This window comes from Falco peregrinus, chromosome 8 (genome assembly GCF_023634155.1).
Source record: "Falco peregrinus isolate bFalPer1 chromosome 8, bFalPer1.pri, whole genome shotgun sequence".
Lineage (NCBI taxonomy): Eukaryota > Metazoa > Chordata > Aves > Falconiformes > Falconidae > Falco > Falco peregrinus.
In genome coordinates this window covers 26,490,635-26,511,462 of record NC_073728.1, presented here as the reverse complement: position 1 = coordinate 26,511,462, position 20,828 = coordinate 26,490,635, and the positions used below count along the sequence as shown (strand labels likewise).

The following is a 20,828-nucleotide window of genomic DNA, read 5'->3' as shown; positions in this document are numbered from 1 at the left end:
CCCCTACTTATTTAGCAGAGATGGCATGCAGGGGGACATGGGTCTCCATCAGGCACCAAGGCAGTGCAGGGAAGGACCCTCAGCTCATTTTCCTCAAACCCTTCATTTGCCCCGCTATGCTCAGAGGCAACGCGCAAGCTGCCCAGCCCCTGGGGCACCCTATCCCACCCCGGCAGCTGCAGCTCAGGGCTAAAGGTCTGCTATACAGCTGGAGCTGCTCCCTCCGCTATCACAGGAACCTCAGCAAACACGTGCGGTACCAAAGGTAAATGCAACCAGCCCAGTGGCTGATGGGATGGCACGTGTGTGGGGACAGAGACCTGGGATCACTTGTCCTTGCCCGGGGAGGGGAGGAGGACATCCCTCCTGCTTGGGATGCTGGGAGAGGGGCTGGGGGGGCGGGGCAGGAGGCATAGAACCATATACATGCTATTCCCAGACAACTGAGCCAGGTCCCAATGCCAAATGGGGGGCTAAGGTGCAGTGCCCGGTGCCTGCGGCACCCACGAGGCATCAGCTCAGGCAGCATGGAAATAAGATCCCAAACCAAGAGAGGGTTAATAAAGATATTTTAATTTCACAAAAATCTATCTACACATCGTTTAAAAAGGGGCTGGGAGAACCCAAGAGCAAAAACTGTAAAGAATAGAGAGGAACAGGTCTGCTAAAACACAGAGAAAAGTGCTGCTCCACATCGACAGTGTAAAGAACCAGAAAGCTGGGGTGCAGGCAGAAACTGGCAGCAGCCACCCTGTGGCAGGCAAGGCTGGAGGCCAGCAGCAGAGCTACACGGACAGCAGCTGCCAGGGGTCCTGCAGCCCTGTTTTTTTCTCTTTGGTGGGTGATTACAGGGATAATTAGCTCCATTAAAAAGAAAACAAAGCAGATGAGTTATTTCCAGCCCCCACCAAAGCACAGCACTCCCCACATGCCCGGTGCTGGGGTGAACCGAAGCGGGAAACGCTGGGCTGGCTGCCAGCCCTTCCTCGGGATGCGGGTGGGAAGATGCACGGCGGATGGTTATCTGTGCCGCACTGAGCAGGAGGTGGAAGGCGAGGCCTGGCCACAGGCACGGGAGAGCCCCGTGCTGCTCCTCCTGCTCAGGTTCTCGCTTTGGGTCTCAGGCTGGGAAACCGGCCCTCGCTTTTCAAAGGCTCTTTGTGCAGCCCTGCCGGCCAAGGCCCCCCAGGGACCCACGCACACAAGCTCCAGTTCATTGACAGGAGCTGGTTTGCACCTCTTGGAATAAGGGAAAAAACCGAGACCAAATTATCGCAGTCAAACAACGAAGGGGTGAGAGGAACAGCAAGATGGGAGTTCCTTGTGTTTATATGCTGAATCACACTTGGACTAAAACTAGGCTGATTCAGGAGCAGGTAAATGTTTAACCGTGACTGTCCATCAGAGGAAGAGCCTGCACATGTTCAGGGACTGTTAACTGAACTTCACCTCCCTATACCCCAGGATGGGTATCCACCTGGAAGGGATGATCTTACTGAACTTGCTGCTGCAACAGCATGAGCACTGGGAATATTACAGCTGGTGGGCAGCACACACCTTGAGGATTACACATCTGTCTTCCCACTGTTCTCAGACAGGGAGAAAGCTGGCTTCTGCAAGGAAGGGGCTCCACCAACACTCCTACCAGGGTGGAGGTGCAACTGAGCTGCTGTATACCGAACAAAAAAGCTTAATTAAATTATTTAATAGATGTCTGCAATTCTTAATGGATAGAATAATAAGCAAGAGCTTTTCATAAAACAAGGAACACTGGTTTCAAACATCACCTTTCATGTGTTGATCCAAACAAAAACTGGTTTTAAACAAAAGTTACTGCACTGAGAAATCAGGCAATGTTTGCTTTTATTATAAATTAACTGGAGTGCAGCACCTTGCAAAAACAAACTTGCCACCCCAAAAAGCAGAGCTGACTTCTGATACTACAGGAATACCAGTTATTTACAACACTAGCACAGGATGCACTTGGGGAAAACCAGATTTGCTCTCTGGACAGAGCAGCCTCTTCATCACATTCACAGGGGCCATCAGTTCGAAGGACAACTCCCATGTCACTGCCTGTTCCCATTGCCCCAGAATTCTACCAAAATTAGTATCGACAATAGAAAAGTATAATGCTTTGTAATAAATTAACATATAGACCCACTCTGGCTGCATCTTACAAGATAAAATGCTCTGTCATGTTTACAACCATTCACTCCTAGCTCGGAAACCAGAAAGGTGTCACCCTGACCAGGTCCACCAAGCTCATCTGACACGTGGACTGGAAAGTCAGTCAGTCTTTTCACCACACTGGGGTCCCCAAAGTACTCTGCTTGGGGAGGACTACCGATGGCTGTCACTCACTGCTGCGCAGAGGTGTGAAGAGACCATTGAGGAAGCATCCCCCTGCCAGCCGGCTAGGAGAAACTCTAGCGTGGAAGTGCCCATGAAAGAGGTGCCTGCTGTCTCCTAAATTGATGGTTTTGTCTGCTTTGCTTCAGCTGATTTATTCCTGAGAAACTCCTAACAATAGTTTAAAAACCCCAGAAAATATCTTGACAGCAAAAAAAGGCATTTTTTTTTAATTTAGAAAAAAAAAAGTAATCTTTCACCTCTAAAATTCAAGTTGCAAAAATCAGAACTAGAGGCCAAAACAAGAGCAACTACTCTGTTTAACAGTAACAACTTCTCTGAAACAAATGCCAGCAAAAGGAAACATCTGTCCCTGCCAAGTAAGTGCCAAGATGCTGAAAAAATTAAGTCACTAGGCTTTCCTCCCCTGCTGAAACAAGCTATAAAAGGAGCATCATGCCTCTAAATCCAATAAAACGCAACACTTCTTAACTGTGTTGTTACTGCTGAGCGTGGCCTTTCTGAAAGCTTTCCACCTGGTTTAGTTTCACAGTTTGAATGCTCTGCACTCCTCAGAAAGGAGAACAGAGGCATAGCTGTAGTAAAAACCTTCTCACCCTGGGATACAAGAAGACCAAGGCAAGACCATGGTTTGATCAAAGAGCAATTCAAGCGCCAAGCCTACCCTGCAGACCCTTTTCTCGCCATTCCCATTTCACAATGACTGAGGCCTGTGCAGAAAGGGTAATGCTAGAATGCTGCTTCCCTCCCAGAAGATACAAAGTGGCTGTTGCTCACCTTTTGCTACTGCTCTCAGCCTGCTCAAGGTGTTCACCTACCCCCAGAGTTATATCAAAGCAGCCCTAAGCAATATAACTTCAGTGCGAAATACTGTGCATCCAAAGAGAGACCTTTCCTCTCCAATTGGTACTTATGCAACAACCTTATGAATAAAATGCAGTCAAATAATAGAACTTGCAAAACAAAAGAAATCACATATATAATCTCACATCTAAATGACGATGACCGTGAATGGTGAAAAAAACCAACAGAGCTGCCACCAGGTATGCAATACATTCCACAGCACCAGACAGTTTGTTTCCTGGAACCGCATGTAAATAGCAGAGTGCTTACAAACCCATGAATGTCGAAACGCATCAGCTTGAGTGATTCCAAAACGCCTGTTAGAGAGATGACTGGCAAGAATATACTCAGTGATCTGGGTTTCCAGTGAATATTACTAAACACAACACACGCCAGGTTACAGAATCTATTGCTTAAACTGCTCTTGGAGGAAAAAAAAAAAAAAAAAAAAAAGCAAAAAAAGCCAAGTGATATGTAAATCCTTTCCACTCACATCTCACAGGTGAATGGGCTTTTAAAATTAAGTCTCTTTTTGCACTGTTTTTTTTTTTTTTTTTTAAAAAATCAGTTTATGAGCAGCTGTAGTCTTGTGGCTTGATGCAACTCTTTAAGGCTCCATGCTGACGAAATTATTTGAGGAACAATAAAAACTTAACCACAGGAGGATCGCTCTGGGATGTCAAGGTTTAAACACGTGGTTCAGGCCCAGGACTTGCACAGATGGTTCAGGAAACCAAGCGTCCCATATTTCTACCTCTTTCCTCTTGTTTTGGCCCTGAGCTGTTTGATACTCCTGCATGTCTGGCCCAAGTTCAGAATCTTCCTCGTTCCTCAGGAGGAACAAGGTGTTTTACTCTTCACAGAGGCTGACGAACTGATCTTCCTACTTCCACGCTAAGTGGCTGTGCATTTTTTTCTGTTTCTAGTAACTCATCGAAGATATCCCTAAAACAGAGAGAAAGACCAACAGTGAAACTTACGTACAACAACAAACTGCTATGAAAGATAGCTCTGAGGGAATCAGCCACTGGATTTCATCTACTAACTCAAGCATCACAGATCCTGGTACAGAAAGGTGTCTTTAACTGGCATCTCTAAGCAAGGCTCCCTGAATCCCACAGGACTTTTTTTTTTTTTTTTTTTTTCCATTATTACAATGAATAAGGTCAGTGGTAAGCCTCAGAGAGCAGTAACAATAGTGAAAATAACTCCTGGCTGGTAAAAGGATCAGAAGCAACACAGGACCAAATCTGTAGATGAAGTAATATCCTTTTTTAGAGCAACCAGTAAAGACAGAAGGAGGCGAAAAACTGAGGCACAAACCCCCTTCTTCAGTTCTTATGCCTGAAAAGATACCTCTTCTACCTACAAACCTCACCTTCCTCATGTCCTGAGATGACCACAGCTGCAACAACACAACCACTAGGAGCAGGGATAAAGGCATTTACAAGTATCACAGCACTTCAGGAAAAAATCCAAGCTCCATTATGATTCCTGATGCAAGTATATACAGCTGAGACACTGAACCCCCTCCTTAAAATATGATTTAATGTGTCTTGTTAAAACCCTATGTATTACTGACATACAATTCCATGCCTCTGAACTCTTGAGGACTTCAGTTTTGTCATCCTTGCATACAATTCTGACAAATACATGGAGATACTTTTCATCCTAGCAAAGAGGACTAGAGGAGAGGAGGTAATAATTACTAGCACTGAAATTTCCCAAGACACCTACTTGTGCATGTAGAAGAAGATGTACCCGCTTCTGTCTCTGTCACACTGAACGGTGGCCTCTAGAGTTCTAGACACTTCTAGGTCATTGTAGGTGAACCAGGATTGCTTCTTGATATCATAGACATCACTGATATAATGACCTTAAACACAGAGAACACACCTTTCTTTTCATGCTGCAGTTCAACCAGTAAGCTGTTTAGCTAGACACCCTGGTCCAGCAACCTATGTCAGATTTAAATGCTAGAAGACTCTTAAGATCGTGGTCCCTGGATCATACCTGGTCCACGAACGGGTAAGAAGCACAAGCAATTCCATGGACCCCATAAGCAGTACACTGCCCACATGCTGCAGTTAGGCACCATGACATCCCCAGCCTGCACCCCCACCAGCAGCAAGGCACGATGGAAGACTTGCTTTGCTGCCTGAACTCTTCTCTGCAAATAATCCTCCTACGGTAATTCTGTATTACAGATTTTTTTAAGATAGATAAGAGATGAAGGATAAATTATGGTATCTTTTACCTGAAGATGATGTGCTTCCGATATGGCTAACTATGCTGATGAGACGATAGGAGTGAGGAAGCTCTCCTGTCTGAAAACAAAGTTCAATTAAAGCTTTTAGGCATTCACTTTTGTCCCACGTAGCTTATGGACAAGAAGATTTATAGCCCAGATACCAGCTTTGGCTACTATATTCAAAGCTGCAACCCAATCAAGGATTACAGAGACACACCCTGCTTCAGACCAAACAAGGAGTTCTTCCAGAAGTGGGAAAAAGCCTTCCATCTTCTTCAGTCTTTCAGCAAGCCAATGAACATGCAAAAAAAAGGAGCCACTCTGACCTCAGAACAGATGCTCACACAAACTCTACGCCGCAAGTTTTCTAAACAATCATTTCCTGAGCAACTTCCACTGATGTCAGAATTAATCCACCAAATAAACATAGAAAAGCAAAAAGGAAACAGCATGCTTACTTCTGAAATATCAGAGAAATACCCTTCATAATGGCAAAGACACTTAACAGTTAATACTAGATGTGTAGCCCAGATTCTCTTGTCCTGCACCTGTAACGTCAGCAGACAGTGCCCTCTCTGCATGCAGGAAATATGCTCTGTCTATTCACTGACAATAAAACTAAACAACAGTAATTGGCTTTTGACAATTATTTTTTAATCCTCTCTGACCAGGAAATGTTACTGATACCATTCACTAACAATACTCTTAAAACGTAACTCTTGGTTTAAGGGTAAGGAAATTGGTGAAGGATTGTAAGAAAATAAAAACTACTCAAAGAAACTCCAGTTATTTCCACTCTACACAGTACTCCTTCCGCTGAGGCAAGCAGGCAACTTTCACAACACTGCTATATGGAGCCTGAGCGTGCAAGTGGCTGGCAGCACAGCCTAGGTTACAGTTACATTTCACCTAATGGGAATACAATCCTGCCACAACATCTCAGTTCTGGTGGTGCAAGATCTAGAAGCCCATGATGCTGCAACTAAACTACCACGCTGGCTGAAGTCCTCTCTCTCTGCAAGTAAAAATTTCAAGCCCACTGCTTTATATGCACTGGAACATTTCTGCTATAAAATTACTGTTTCCTTTTCACCATTGTCCACATCTCAGAGAAACTCAGAGACCCTCTGCAACCACTTAGTTTTGTTTCTTTAAAATTAAAATAACACAATAGGACAGACTCTTAAGGACAGAAATTTTCACTCTCTTAACTTTTGAACACAAGACCTTTCTAGACTCTATACCTGCTCTGTAAAACTACCTCCAACACTAAACTGATGGTCAAGATCGGGTATATTTCTCAGCTGGCTTTTGAAATCATAGATCACACCTCAGCGTTTCTTTTCAGCTCTTCTGCTTCAGCTTCTGAATACTCCATGTCAAGAACATCCTCATTCCCAGAGTCTTCATCAGAACCAATGCTGTCCAGGAGTGAGCTGTTAAACTCTAGATAGCATGGAAACAATGACACTGTGTGAGAAGCTGTGGCACGCGCAGGAATTCACAACAGGTTGAGGTATATCTACCCACATAAACAAGCATAGTAAAATGCTAACGCAAGGAAAGCAGGAGATATTGGAATTTCCAAATAAAACCTCTCTCCCTTCCCAACTTGTCAGAGCAATAATTAAGGAAAGTATCTTGGACTACAGAATTAATTTTAGCATCATCTGTCTCATACTTTTACAAAAGGGCATGATGGCAAATGACAGCTGGGTGATAAAAGAGCATTTAAACACCCAATTCACTCCAGAGCACCAGTGGTCTGCAGCCAGGACTGACATTAAAAGAAGTACAGCCAGTCTGGTCAGTGAACTGTAAGTTTCTGCAACGAGAAGCTATGAATTACAGTTTTAACTATAAGTTCCAATAACAAAGTGCATCTTTCAATTAAAACTGGCATCAAAACGCTACTGCTGGCAGCAGGCATCTTTTCATTGTTTTCAATGGTAAGAAGGCTGCTCACCGCAGGAACTTCCAGTTTGCTTGGCTGAGCAAAATGCAGGCAGCTTTCTGTAAAGAGCCGGAAGGCACCACTACTCCCTGTACACACTGTTCCAAACTTCCTGGGATTCTGCAGCTACCCAACTAATTTAAGATTTTGTACAGTACTCATTAGGAGAGGTAGCTATGCTTTCACCAGCTAAATTAAAGCTATGAAGTCCTGTGGGTGAGAAGTTGAGATTAACAGGACACACTCAGGACTGTGTTTTTTTATGAGACTTATCATGCCAGTTGTGATGGAGATGTTTTGCCAAAAACAAAACGCACTGTTTGCCCTGTTAAATCATCACATTCTGGATTAGTATAGTCTTCTTGGGAAGTTTATAGACAAATCCCTTTAACTGAGAATATTTTCCTGCTGATTTCTACACTAATTTGGGCTGTGGCAAGCTAGACTTACAGCCAAGAAATGCAGCCACTTCAGTAGGTATCTGCATGAAGCACTTGCCATGGGTACTGCTAAACACCACTTCACCAACAGCCCCTGGATGATGAGCAGTTCATTGATTGCAGCACTACTAGGAACCTTACTTAGACAAATACTACCAGTTATAAGGCTCAAGATTATTAGCACCTCCTTGAATGACTGCTGGCTGATGCCTTACAAATGAGTCAGTAGGAAGTTGAGAAGCACAAGGCAACGCTCATGTTTAAGTCAAGCAACTGCAAATCAGGAGGAGGAAGGATTTCTAGCCTTGAATTCTTCCTGGACACAAATCAAGGAAGACTTGGGAAGGACTGGGCATTCAGTCTACCACAGCTTATCAGGGAACAGAACTCAGGTCGAGGGATGCTTAAACAGCATTCAGCTTCTCTTCAGAAGCATACACAGGTTCATCCAGTAATAACCGAGGGCCTTTAAAGGTGCCTGAGCAACTATGAGTATTTTAACACAATAATTTATCCCCCCTGCCTCTCCCTCTTCAGAGCAGGAAATTTCTCTTGGTTATGCTTTGCCCTGCCAGATTGTATGAAATCACTTGCATGCCAGCCTCACACAAATGTTAAACAGTGCCTGAGGCTCACCACACTGTCTGGATTTGGAGAAGACAGTGAATTTTGGGTTTCTTTTTTCACCCCCAACAGCTATACCTTGCAGTGAGGTCTCCCTCCCTCCCATCCTGTACAGACAGATACAGCACTTGCACTGAAATACCAATGCAAGTAAGAAATAATCCTTACACTCTGAGTAGAGCCATTAGCATGCTGGCTTTTGATGGGACTGCAAAATTTCAAGGTCCATTTTGGTCCCTCTAGATTAATATTATGTATTAAATATATAATATATATTTAATATCACATATATATATAGATGTATACATCTAAGTAAAAACTCAAGAGACTGAAATAAGTAATTGAAAAATTAAGTTTTTTCCTGGCATTTGCTTTCGCAACTAAGAGCAAGAAAAGCTGACCTGAGCAAAGCCAAACACAACAAAGCACACACCAGAAGAACATGAAATCCCAGCTGACTTACAGACACTCAGGAGCTGCACTCATACATACAGATCTATTTTCCCTCAAAAGCAACATCCTGGAAGAAGTTAAATAAGTTTCACCTTGTAGACTTAATTCCGTGGCTCGTTTGAGGTCATCATCCTCTTTTTGCTCTCGTGCCTCCTAATGGGAAGAGAACAAAACTTAGCTCATTGAGACACTTCACTGTTTAAAATTCTTGTGGTGCTCTTTTTCCATTGAAACTGTGCTGCTCTGGTTTCTACAACAAACCTGACATTGTAAATTAAAGGTTCTGTGTGAAGGAATGTTTGCAACCAGTGAGAGTCCAATGTTCCCATGCAACAGAACCTGGGACAAACCTTCATTAAGGCTTGTCAAAGCTCCTGAAGTTTGGTATGCAGCAGAGCAAGTCTCTAGTAAGACCAAACGCTTTCTTTGGATCATTAATTTGAAAAGCATCTGAATGAATTTGCAACTCTTCGCTAAGGAAAGCTGTCACTTACACACAAAGCTCCTCACACTTCGGCAAAATTTAGACGACTTCTGCCCAAAGCCAGCTGAGGACAGAGTTGTTAAATTCTGACATACTTTATTATTTTTAAGCCATTTGAAAGTAGAGCCAGTGGTTTCATGTTAACAGGTGTAATTCACAAAGGCAGGATGCAAAAAAGAGACACCACTAAACAACCAGGTATTAAAAATAATACCATGAACAAGTAGCAAAGAAACCTCAAGTCAACAAACCTTTCTAATCTTTGGATAATATCATGCTCCTGTTCCTCCCACCACTCTTGAAAGCTCAGAGCTACAGCAAGCCAGTCAATAATATTTAATGAGCTGGCTTCTTAATTCAGGGTTTGAATGCTTTCATGCACCTGAACGCAGAACCCTAACTACATATCTCAAATCAAGATAACCACAGCTACTACATTTCCATGCCTGAATCATTAGAATAGCAGATTTTTGCTTCAGAACTGTAGCAGAACAACACTCAAAGGGCAGTTTTACATTATTAGCATGAGGCCTTTTTATCTCGCTATTTCTAAAGCATTTGGGAATCTTTGTTAAACTACTCAGCACTGCTGAATCAAAGCTACATCTGGCATGGAACATACCAACCAGCACCTCATAATGAGCAATGGGAGAGAAAAATCCAAGAGCCATGGAAACATCAGATCTCATAAGGAAAACCATGACAGCTTTAGTATTAATAGAGAGCAGACAAGGGCACCTATTTAAAGAAAGACGTGGCTAAGCACTTGCTTCACTCTCAGCAGCTCGGTTAAACTTGTGGAAATCAGTTACAGGTCTTGAAATTCAAGTGGAATACAGATGGTGAGCATACAACCGAAGATCCCAATTCTTTCCAAGTCTAATTTAAAGGACTTACTTTAGATTAAATTATTCGGGATCCTTTTTCCAATTTTCTAACAAGGAAGGGTCACATAAATGTTCAGTTCCTATATTTTTGCTAAGCATCCCCCTCCTTGGTAGTACCAGAAACAAGACACTGGGACAGACAGATCTTTAACCTGACCTGCCACGGCCGTTCTTAGCTTTTGCTTTGAAACCTGCCTCTCTCACTGAGTCTCGACATGACACACTGCAGGAAGCAACTTTCAGGGAAGCTAAAGGTGGGTTTGGTTCTTGGTGATAGATACTAAGAGTTTTGTTCAGTTTATAACTGGTTTTTATGTGATTTTACAAGACAGTGTATAAATGTGCACAGAAGGCTTTGAGAAATCCACAGGTCTGTGATGTGATATATGGCTTCCAAAGCACATACAAAATGTACCCAGACGTATTCAGTGCCATGACTACTGACACTGAAGCTAGAAGAAACCCAAACCTTTTTTCATCTGGTTCTCCAAAAAAAAGCAGCAGAATCCCTTTGCAGTTACTGTTGGAACACAAGTTTTTCCTTTAGCCATCAGGTTTCCAGTGTGGGGAAGATAAGGAAGCAAACTTTATTTCTTACTTGCTCTTGAAGGCTTTGAGCCAGTGCCTGCTGAAGTTCTTGTTCTTCCCTCTCTCTCTCCATATCATACTGCTGTAGCCAGTCAACGTCCCCCTGGGAGCCCTCCGGAGTTTTGTTTTCCTTATTCTCATCAAAATCTTTAGTTATCTCAGTGAAATTGGCAGGACCTGAGGAATCAGAAATTACAGTTATGCTTTCCTGGGTCTTCATTATGTTACCAGCTAAATCCCCTTTAAATCACCACAATCCTTGTAGCACAGTGACATCTATTGACAGGGAGAGTTCACCAGCCATAAAAAACCTCACAGAGTCAAATGGAAAAAGCTCCAAAGTGCAGTCTTGCATTTATTTTAACAGGTGTAAGATGAACCATTTGATTATCCCCTGATCCTGTTCTCTTAGCCTTTGATGTTCACTCAGAAACAGCAACTTTTAACTGAAGTAAGATGTCACACTCCACTAGGTTTCTGCAGCCATGAAGCCGACACTTGAATTTCTCTAGAAGGAACTATGGATTACAAAAATTTGCATTGCATATTATACCTTGGAGTACTACAGATGAAGCCACAATTAAAGCCAAACCATATGCAAGGCGGAGGGAATACAAATCTCAAGTACTGTTTAAATTGTGTCAACTCGTTTCCTCAGGTAAGAGCCTCAATTTTGTGAGCACTGTCTACTGCTTTGAAAGTGCAAGAAGATTATAACTTTTCAGTTCACCTTTAAAGAGAACACACTATGGCAGAAATATTTCACAAAACTTCTGGAATGAACATCCATTCAACTATCACATACATCTCCCTGCAGTTGCAGGACACTTTGATTATCCCATTTGCTGGCAGCTGAGAGTCAGGACTTGCTCCAACAGCTATCACACAGCAACATGTGAAACTTTATACTTTTGCCCTACGCCGACTTCGACATCTGCTCATTAGTTATTAGCAAGGATTATACAAGGCAGACTCTGGTATCTGTGACCTCTTAAACACAAGACCACCAGAATCCATCAGTCTAATCCTCTTACCATGAAAAACAAACCAGAATTTATTACACGACCTTTGAGAACTTGCAGTGCAAGAAGTACTCACTCGACTCACACAACTGTTATTTGAGGCTCATGTAGCAGAAAAGACATCTTCTGTCATATCCAAATTAGCCTTTTTTGAAAGCACCACAAATTATTCAGTGTTTACAAGAAAAATTATTACTAGCAGTAACAAGGAATGGACCAAGTTAAATTCATCACGTTTAGAATCATCTTGCCTGATATAGCAAAGTATCCTTTGCAATTAAGTTTCCTTTAAATAGGATATAGGATTGTGAACTCATGGCATGCCACATTCTGCTGCCATAACTGGTAACTCAGTGTACATACATAATCTCATCTGAATGCCAAACCGTATGCTTTGAGTAGTACTTCTGTCTTTTTGGTCATGCACAGCCAAATGCAGAAAGCAGAATGCAACACTGAGTGTTTAACTCCATTCTTAATCAGAAAATAGAGAAACTTTTATTAAACATATTTTTTGCTTAAGTGTCACAATAGAGTCTTCAAAAAATTACATTATACTTTGCAAAGAAAACCTGGAGAGAGATACATTCATGTGGCTGGCCACACTCTCACAACTCTTTCACACACCCATAAGCAACATCAGCGTATATAAAGGAGGGTAACAACAAGGCTGATTACGGATTTAGTTTTCTTAACATACTTTCCCAACACAAAAGCTGTCAAGAGCTTTACGTTGAAACAAGTGTAATTTTTGGTAAGAGTGGTTTTGGTTTTTTTTTTCCCCAATATTTAAACTCCTGGCTCTTAAAAGAGTAGGAGAGCATACTGTTGGCCTGTTTTTCCAGGCTAGTGGAATTAAAAATGTAACAAATTATAAAGACTTAAATTTCCTTCAGCCAATTAAAGGAAGACACTCAACTTCCTCACACTGACATCAAACAGGCTCCTTGTTGTACTTAACTGTGTTTCTGGGTTAGAGGCTGTAATTCACATGCTCAAGGGTCTACACTCTCATATAAAAAAAAGTATTAGAAAAATTACAGAGATAAATTAATTAGTAACAAAATAACTACATTTATGAAAGCATTCTAGTCTTATGCACCCCAGACATTGCTCTTGCACACCAGCAGTGTGAACAGTGCTACATGCTGCCCGGGCTGCAATAGCTACAGAAACAACAATACTTTCTGATTATGGAAGGTTAAGTTCCAGATGCTGCCAAAACTTAGTAAATTGAATTGTCTGCTATGGGAACCAGTGGAAGCACGTGTTAATCAGGAGAGAAAAAAAATGGAAATTAATGCTGAAGGATGACTTTACCTTTATCAGAGAGGTGACAGACATACAAGAATACATGTTTTCACAGTTCAATGAATTAATTAAATGCTTTATACACAGGTAAACTGGAAAAAGAACTCTGAGGAAGTCAGGCAGTTTCAGTAGTGCACTTGCACCTAGATTTTGCCACCATACATTACTAATCTGCTGCTGTCAGTAATTTGCTTTAGCTTGCTCTAGTCCAGCCAAGATGGTTACTTTGCCTTACCTGAGTCTAATGCTGCTTTGGGTTTCTCCATCTCCATAGATTCCAGGTTTTCTGGCAATTCCTGAATTTCATCATCTCCAAAACCAGTGTCTGGGCTGCTTGTGGGCTTATCTTCGTCATGGCTCAGAGACAGAGAAGCTTCCCTTTTGCTAATCTCCAAGACAGCTGCTAGCAGCTCATCTTCGCTCATCCCATCAAAACCAGCATTACCCAGCTCAGGTTTATCACCCTCCATTTTACTTCTTTTTGAACCCTAGAATGGAGTTATGATAAGTGCTTAAATAAACAGGTATATAAAACCACCACAGAAATGTAAAGCTGATGTATTTTATTTATTAACTCCAGGGAGTGGGAGCTTGGCTCTGTCAACATTAAACAGATAATTATGAGACTCAATGGAGAGACAACCTTTGTAGCTACATTCACTCCAAGGAACAACATTTAAATATAAATTACAACCCAGTTTTTACAGGCCCTGTGGATTAACATACACAAGGTAACTCTTCCCTTCTTCCTTTCCTTCAACACATGGGTTCCACATTTAGGTTCTGATGAACCCTCAAGCCTCTGGCAAGTCAGTGCTGAGGCACAACTAGCAAAATCGCAAGTTTGTTAACAAAGGCTGAAGCAGCAACATGAGAGTAATTGCACACATGGACGGAAGAATAGAAACTGAAATCAGGCTGGTATGAAGAGCAATTAAAATTAGGTTTGGTGCTGTAGACTTGCCATATGAAAGATAGGGGGATGGTGGTGAGCAGGACTCTGCAAACCTAGTAAGAAAATAGTTAACCAAAGAAAGGGAGGAATTTTCTTCCTACGAACAACAGAATGACTTTAAAGTGCTTTTTCTTTCTTCCAATTTAGCCTTAATCTGAATTTTTCCCTCTCTAGCTATTTCCCTAAAACTGACACTCATCAACTCCTACACCATACTGATTTGCAACTAATATAGTAATTTCAATCATTTTGATATTAGCTGTTAATCAGGAGCTTAACCTCCATGTACACATATTTACACAATTACATTACTTACCATATGCTTAGATTTATTTTTTCTATTTTATGTTAAAAATGGGGGGAAACAGTTTCTATCAGAATGCACTTATCCAGGTCTCATTCCAAACTGCATTTGGCTGGATCTCAGAACTTGGTTAAAATGAACAAAAATACATTTGCACTGCTGCTTTTTACTTAAATACAGCAAGCCTTTGATGAGCAAGACTAATTTTACATAGTAAACATTTTGTATTAAAACTGGCTTATCAAACAAGATTAGCAAATGAATTAGCCAATTAAATTGCTTGTTCAAGACATCATGCCCTCCAAGATTTAGAACTGACAAATTTAAACCTCTCTCCTCAATCACGTTCATGCTGAATAAGGGAAGCAGGGTACCTGTTTTATAAGCTTTCTGATTTCTCTCTCTACACCTGTAGGCTACTAACGTCAAAACTGGTTTAGCTCTTCAGCAAACCCTAGTTCCAGGCACTTTGCCAACAACTACCATTAATTCAGTGGCTGGACTGTAAAGACTTGGCAGCACCTCTGTGTTATTTGAATATAACTTTTCTACAAGAAATTATTTGCGTAGATTTTAAGTAGCTTAGGCTTTAAGACAGGCTGCTTTAGGTAAGTATTTTTTAAAAGTACTTCAAATATCACTTCATCTGCAGAGGCAGAAATCACAGGAATTGCAGTCCTGCCCACTTTAGATGGATAACTGCTATTTGCCCCTACAACCCAGTGTTATATAGCCCCGCTGTGCCGGCAGTGCCTAACAGGGGATATACCGGCTGTGTGGGGTGACTGCTGAATTCCTAATGCCGCTATGAGAAGCACACCAAGGGAAACGGTGCAGCGGCAGTAATGCCACTTCCAAGGACCAGGGCCAGGTCCTCCCAGGACAACACTGAGAAAGACAGATGATCTGAGTGATAACAGATAGCTGGTGAAGCCTGTGGTTGAGGAGTGCCCAATGTGCATGGCCACAAAGAATAAAGTCACTTATGTGGAATCATCACCGCTACTGTCTCATTCCCACAACAGGCCAGAAAGCCTGTAATTAATTTGCTATTCAAATTAATAGACTTTATTCCCACAACAATATTTATGCGATAGAGACTACCTACACTTCCTCGCAAACAAAACTTGAGGAAGAATCATGTAGGACACTTTGGAAAACTTCTATACATAAGAGGGATTTCAAAGGCAAGCTAGTTTCCTTCTCCTACCTGCAGCCAGCTATAGACGTGCCATGCAGGACAGCAGTTGCCTATCTTGTTCCCGAGACCTTCAGCAAAGAGTTATCTGCTTTCTCCCAAGGCACCACATTCTATCCCTACGAGCATCAGAAAAATTTCCCTAATATTGAATCTAAAAATTACTGTCTGCTATTTAGTCTATTACTTCTTGTTCTATCCACCAAGGGCACAGAAAACAGCTCAAGTGTTCCTATTCATTTTTTTCCCCTTCCTTGAAGACACAAGCCCTGCTTAGGTTTCTACTTAAACTATTAAGACCCAAGTTCATTTGCCTGCTCTTTCCCCCAAAATCTTCCTTTCTAGATCTCCGACCATTCATGTTCCTCTCCTCTGGTGCCACTCCAGTTAATCTACAACTCTTTTCAGTCCCAAAGCTGAACACATAAGTCCATCTAAAGCTCAATGCTGAAGAAAAAAGGAGGGTTACATCACACAACCTGCAGGCTATGCCTCTGTCTATACACTTCTGTTTTCAACCAGCCTGACCTTGTGACCGTTACCTTTCACATCCTTTCTGAAGGCCCACTACTTTCCCAGCTGTTTCTGTCCCACATTTACAGTTGATTAGTCCTGCTAAGATTAGCACCTTTAGCCTGTTCCTACTGAACCACCCTCCTATTTTTATGCAGTCTCTCAGATTTGTCAAGATCATTCTAAATTGTAGTTCTGAGATTCATCATAACGGCAGCCCTTCCCAGCTCCGGGTCTTCTGAAAATTTAATACTCATTATTTATTTTATTATTTCTTAAATAGTGAGTGGATCAGGATCCTCGCATCAGATTAGAAACTGTAGATATCTTCCTCTTGTTACCTACTGCTATTCAGCCAGCTTTACACTTGTCCTTTAATGCCATAATCAAGACCCCAAGTCCTGCTTGATTAAAATAACCCCATGAACACCGTCAAAACCTTTAAAGAAGTAGAGATGCAGGACACTTGTCCTAAGCACTAGACCTGCACTACTCTTAATAGAAGAAAGTGGACTGCAAGATAATCCTCTAAGCTTCTTGTTTTCCCTTGGGGGTCATCACTCCTTCCCACACAACTCACCTACCTGCTACACTGCCATGACAGAGGCAAAAAAAATAATCTTGGTAACTTTAACACTAGTCACAATGAATAGCTCAAAGGCAATTAGAAATTAACTGTGCCTTTACATCAATTAACTTGATCTCTACACAATTCTACGTGTCCTCCTCCAAGGACTGATAGCTTCAGTTTCTGAAAGTTTTAAAAAGCCACACTTGAAAGGGGACACAGATTGAATATGCAAGAAGTTGTCTCAATTGAATATTTTGCTTAGCCCAACTTGTACTGGATCTAATTTAATCAAGGGATTTACTGCATAATTTTATTACTGACAGCCCATTACATTTCAGCCTGGGAACGTTATTAGTGAAAGTTACCCAAAGGACTGACAAAACTGCTAAGCAGCTGGTATACATAACCTGAAAACTCAAGTGCAGTTGCAACACAATTACCTCTGTTCCCAGTGGGAACCCAAGACAACTGTACAGAGAGGTCAATTAGCAAAGCACTCCCCTCCAGCATTGTAGTGCTAACTAGGAGAAAAACCCCCACCTTTTAATCTTACATCAGTTTTACTCACAATCTGTGCTAAGAAAAGCACAACAGGCCAGACAAGTACATATAGGAACTAATACATAAAAGTTGTGTTTTTTTCCCTTACCTTTTCTGGCTCTTCTTGCAGTTGTTGCTGATCTCTGCTCTGTATGTTACACAACCTTTGGCTATGGCCAACAGAGCGTTTCAACGGCTCGTCATCACTGTCAGAATCTACATAGAGGGCTGCAGAGCTTTTTGACTTGAAAGTGTATTTTCTGTAAATTAAAAAAACATGGCTATAAAACTTTATAGCATTATACAAATCTGTTTCGAAGCAACCATTAACAAAACATTACACCTAACTTTCACACTGCAGGGCAGTGCAATTTGGGGAACAAAATGCAACAACTGACAATGACAATTTATTAACATAGCAGGCAGGGTTTTCAGAAAAAGTGTATTTACTAGGTTAACTGACCTACCTACTTCAAGCATGCAATAGCAACTTACAGTGTTAAAAGTTACTAAGTGTATGGCTCTTGCTTCTAAGGCCAAGGATTCTGCACTTTATTACCTAGCAATCCTAGACACTACGCATTTGAGTCGAGTCCACAGTAACATGTAGAACTCGACACAAACCATTTGACTTCCAAATTTTACTAAGCTGGACACATGACTTCTTACATCATTACTAGAACATATAAAGTGCAAATCTGCACTGGTTTTCAGTTTTCCTGTTTGCTCTCTCATTAAGATAAATTCTTGCTTCTTTAGAACAGAAGACAAGGGAGTCTGGGGAAGTTGCAGTTTCTGCTTGATTACAAAAACTGGTGTTTTAAGTATTCCACAACGCAAAACTATCCAGTGCAATATCGGTTTTCACTATATCAAAAACTAGCCTTTCAAAACAGCCTATAAAAACAATGCCCTCTCATCTTCGCAAATAAACTTAAGGCACTAACCACCTGTTCCCACAACACACATGGGGGCTCCATAGAGCCCGAACAGAGCTAGACTGCAGAATTAGAAACCATTTTGCTTCTTATATATGTGACTTGAAACTACAAATGCAAGCTAGTTTAAGATATCTGGCACTGACAAATCATCTGTACCAACTAAATCCAGTTCTCATTCTGATGCTCAGCCTTCTGTCTGAAAAAAAAAAAAAAAAAAAAAATCTTTGCTTGCTTACAAGTTCCCAAAGGCTCTCAAAATAAATGCTAAGGTCATCATGTCAACTAGGCAAATTGTACCACTGATACTAATTTCAGCTAGCACGTAACACAACAAAACTCAGATATGAAAATAGTTGAAATAATTTACTACAATATAAAAAATAGGAAGAAAACAAATAGCAAAAGTGGAACGATTAAAGAAAAAAAATTTGAAAATTTTAAAATGCATTAAAAATTATCCCATGAAACTCCAGGCCATGGGCATTTCAGAGCTATAACTCACCTACAAGGCGTGGAAGTGCTTATAGCACAGGAATTCACCATTTGGGAGGCTTTCAATGGACGGGAACTATTAAAAAAGCAAAGTATTTATTGCAGCAGTTACAGTCCTTAAAAAAATGTTTACTTGTCTGCTATGCATGCAAATCCACCACCAAAGAAACAAGTAGAGTATCAGCATGTACCTGCTAACTGCTTAGATTTAGAGTAATAAATCCATCACACTATAAATATACAACAGTTGTTCAAAACCATATATAATACTTTTAACTTGATTCACTTAGTGATGCACCCTTAGGGACAAGCTCACAAATTAAAGGCTTTGGGCTCCCATCTCAAGACAGCCCATTCCTTTATTTTTTTATTCCCACCAGCACTTAAGTTCCTGCTCCCAAACCGCAGTCTCCTGCTACTATCTGGATCAGCTGGTTTTCTGGAATGTCCCATGTCTGTTTCTCCTCCCTTACCTACGTTCTTCAAAACAACTTCCTGCTCCATTTAATCCTTTCATGGGCTCCTCCATCACTATGTATCTATCCACCAGATGGCTGCTAATGCAGAAATCTTTTTCTAATCTTCCTCTCAAACCAGGGCTGCTTCTCTCCAGCCCAGTTACCCTTCCAATCTCTGGTCAATCAGAATGGTTTCAATGACTAAAGAAGCCATTGAAAAGCTATTTCAAACATATTTTCAAGTATTTGTGCTCTGGTTAGCTTAAGCTGTTTGTTGTGTTTAAGATTTCTATTGTTAAAGCAAACTCTTGGAAAACATCCATGTAAATCTCAAATGCCACCAAACATTCAGCACAAAACATATGCCACATGACTGAACACATACACCAGATGTGTCCTAACTCACAACGGCTACCATGGTTAGGTAGGGACCACAAGAGGCCTGAGGGTTTCTTTTCTTTATTCTGCCACAGACTTCCTATGTAACAAGTGGCACATTTAATCTCTGTGTCTCAGGACAAGCAGCTGTACAGAAATAACTGTCACAGGGAAAAGGATATAGTATTTTTGCATGTGTAGTGCTCAGATACTACAGTGGCACAGGAAAGACAGTAAAAAATGAATGATAGCACAGGAGGTATGAGAGGAAATTAGCAAAAAAAGGTAGGATTTACATGTCCTAAGCAGAATTAACTGTGCTGTGAAAAGTAATCTAGATTATTTTGGATCGAGGCATAAATTTTAGGACAAAACAAACTCTTAACAAGGACAGAAAGTTGTTTTCGAAGACAGAGAAGAATATTATCTGACCAAATATTACATAGATAATGCCCCACCAACTCTTTCTACTGTTTCTATCATGCTTCCTTTCCACACATGTTCTCATGATGGCATCATTACAAAGTAGCAGTGCACATATGAAGCTGCATAATTTTAATGTTTCCTTGCCCAGGTGTCTTCTGGAAAAGATCTGACAACTGCCTACCTTGTGGCATATGTGCTTAACATGGCGTGAATCAACCACAAGTTGTTTACTTACACTGCAGAATGGATGCTCCATCCCAGCATCAGCGGTGGCCTAGTGTTTTCTGTGCAGTGTGAAAGCAGGGTTAAATATCTTGGAATAACCACCTGCTGCCCGACTTTATGATTGAGAGACAATGCTACATTGAAGCTGTATCGTTTCAGATGAAGAATCAGGACCCTGGGAGAGATGACAGAAGGACAAATGTTAATCTCAAGACAGAAGTCAGAGAAAACCTATTCCGAATCCAAGTAGCCCTGCTTACAAAATGCATTCACCTAACTCTAAAACAGATTATTACTTCAGGGTGGTAGGGAAACACTATCCATCTCTTACCTGGCAAGAGACAGTTAATTACTCTCCTGTCCATCATTCAAATTTGTGCCAGGTGCAGAGTGCAAATTCTGCTGACTCAAGAGCATTCCTGCTTTGATCCACATCATCTTGCTCTTCAGTCAAGCATAAGCAAGCAGCTCTTAGCAAATTTGTTGTTTTTATTATGCAGTGAGACGCAGGAAACAATCAAAATACCATTACAGGCCAGAATGCCAGTATATTAGTCCCAGATATTCATGACACTGATGGAGGGATCACACAGATGT

At 41.3% G+C, this 20,828-nt stretch overlaps 1 protein-coding gene across 2 annotated transcripts in view; it reads right to left on the bottom strand.

The window, feature by feature from the left end:
* Positions 1-552: 552 nt before the first annotated feature.
* Positions 553-20,828, bottom strand: part of USP37 (ubiquitin specific peptidase 37) — a 38,569-nt gene continuing 18,293 nt past the window's right edge. For both annotated transcript variants that reach the window (XM_055812253.1, XM_055812254.1), the window contains exons 15-24: positions 20,242-20,406; positions 18,755-18,820; positions 17,421-17,571; positions 13,466-13,718; positions 10,908-11,074; positions 9,031-9,091; positions 6,798-6,913; positions 5,474-5,543; positions 4,954-5,092; positions 553-4,161 (exon numbers count right to left, since the gene is read on the bottom strand). In XM_055812253.1, coding sequence (XP_055668228.1) covers positions 4,074-4,161; positions 4,954-5,092; positions 5,474-5,543; positions 6,798-6,913; positions 9,031-9,091; positions 10,908-11,074; positions 13,466-13,718; positions 17,421-17,571; positions 18,755-18,820; positions 20,242-20,406 — 1,276 coding nt within the window. In that variant the 3' untranslated portion in view covers positions 553-4,073. The remainder of the gene's footprint in view (positions 4,162-4,953; positions 5,093-5,473; positions 5,544-6,797; positions 6,914-9,030; positions 9,092-10,907; positions 11,075-13,465; positions 13,719-17,420; positions 17,572-18,754; positions 18,821-20,241; positions 20,407-20,828) is intronic.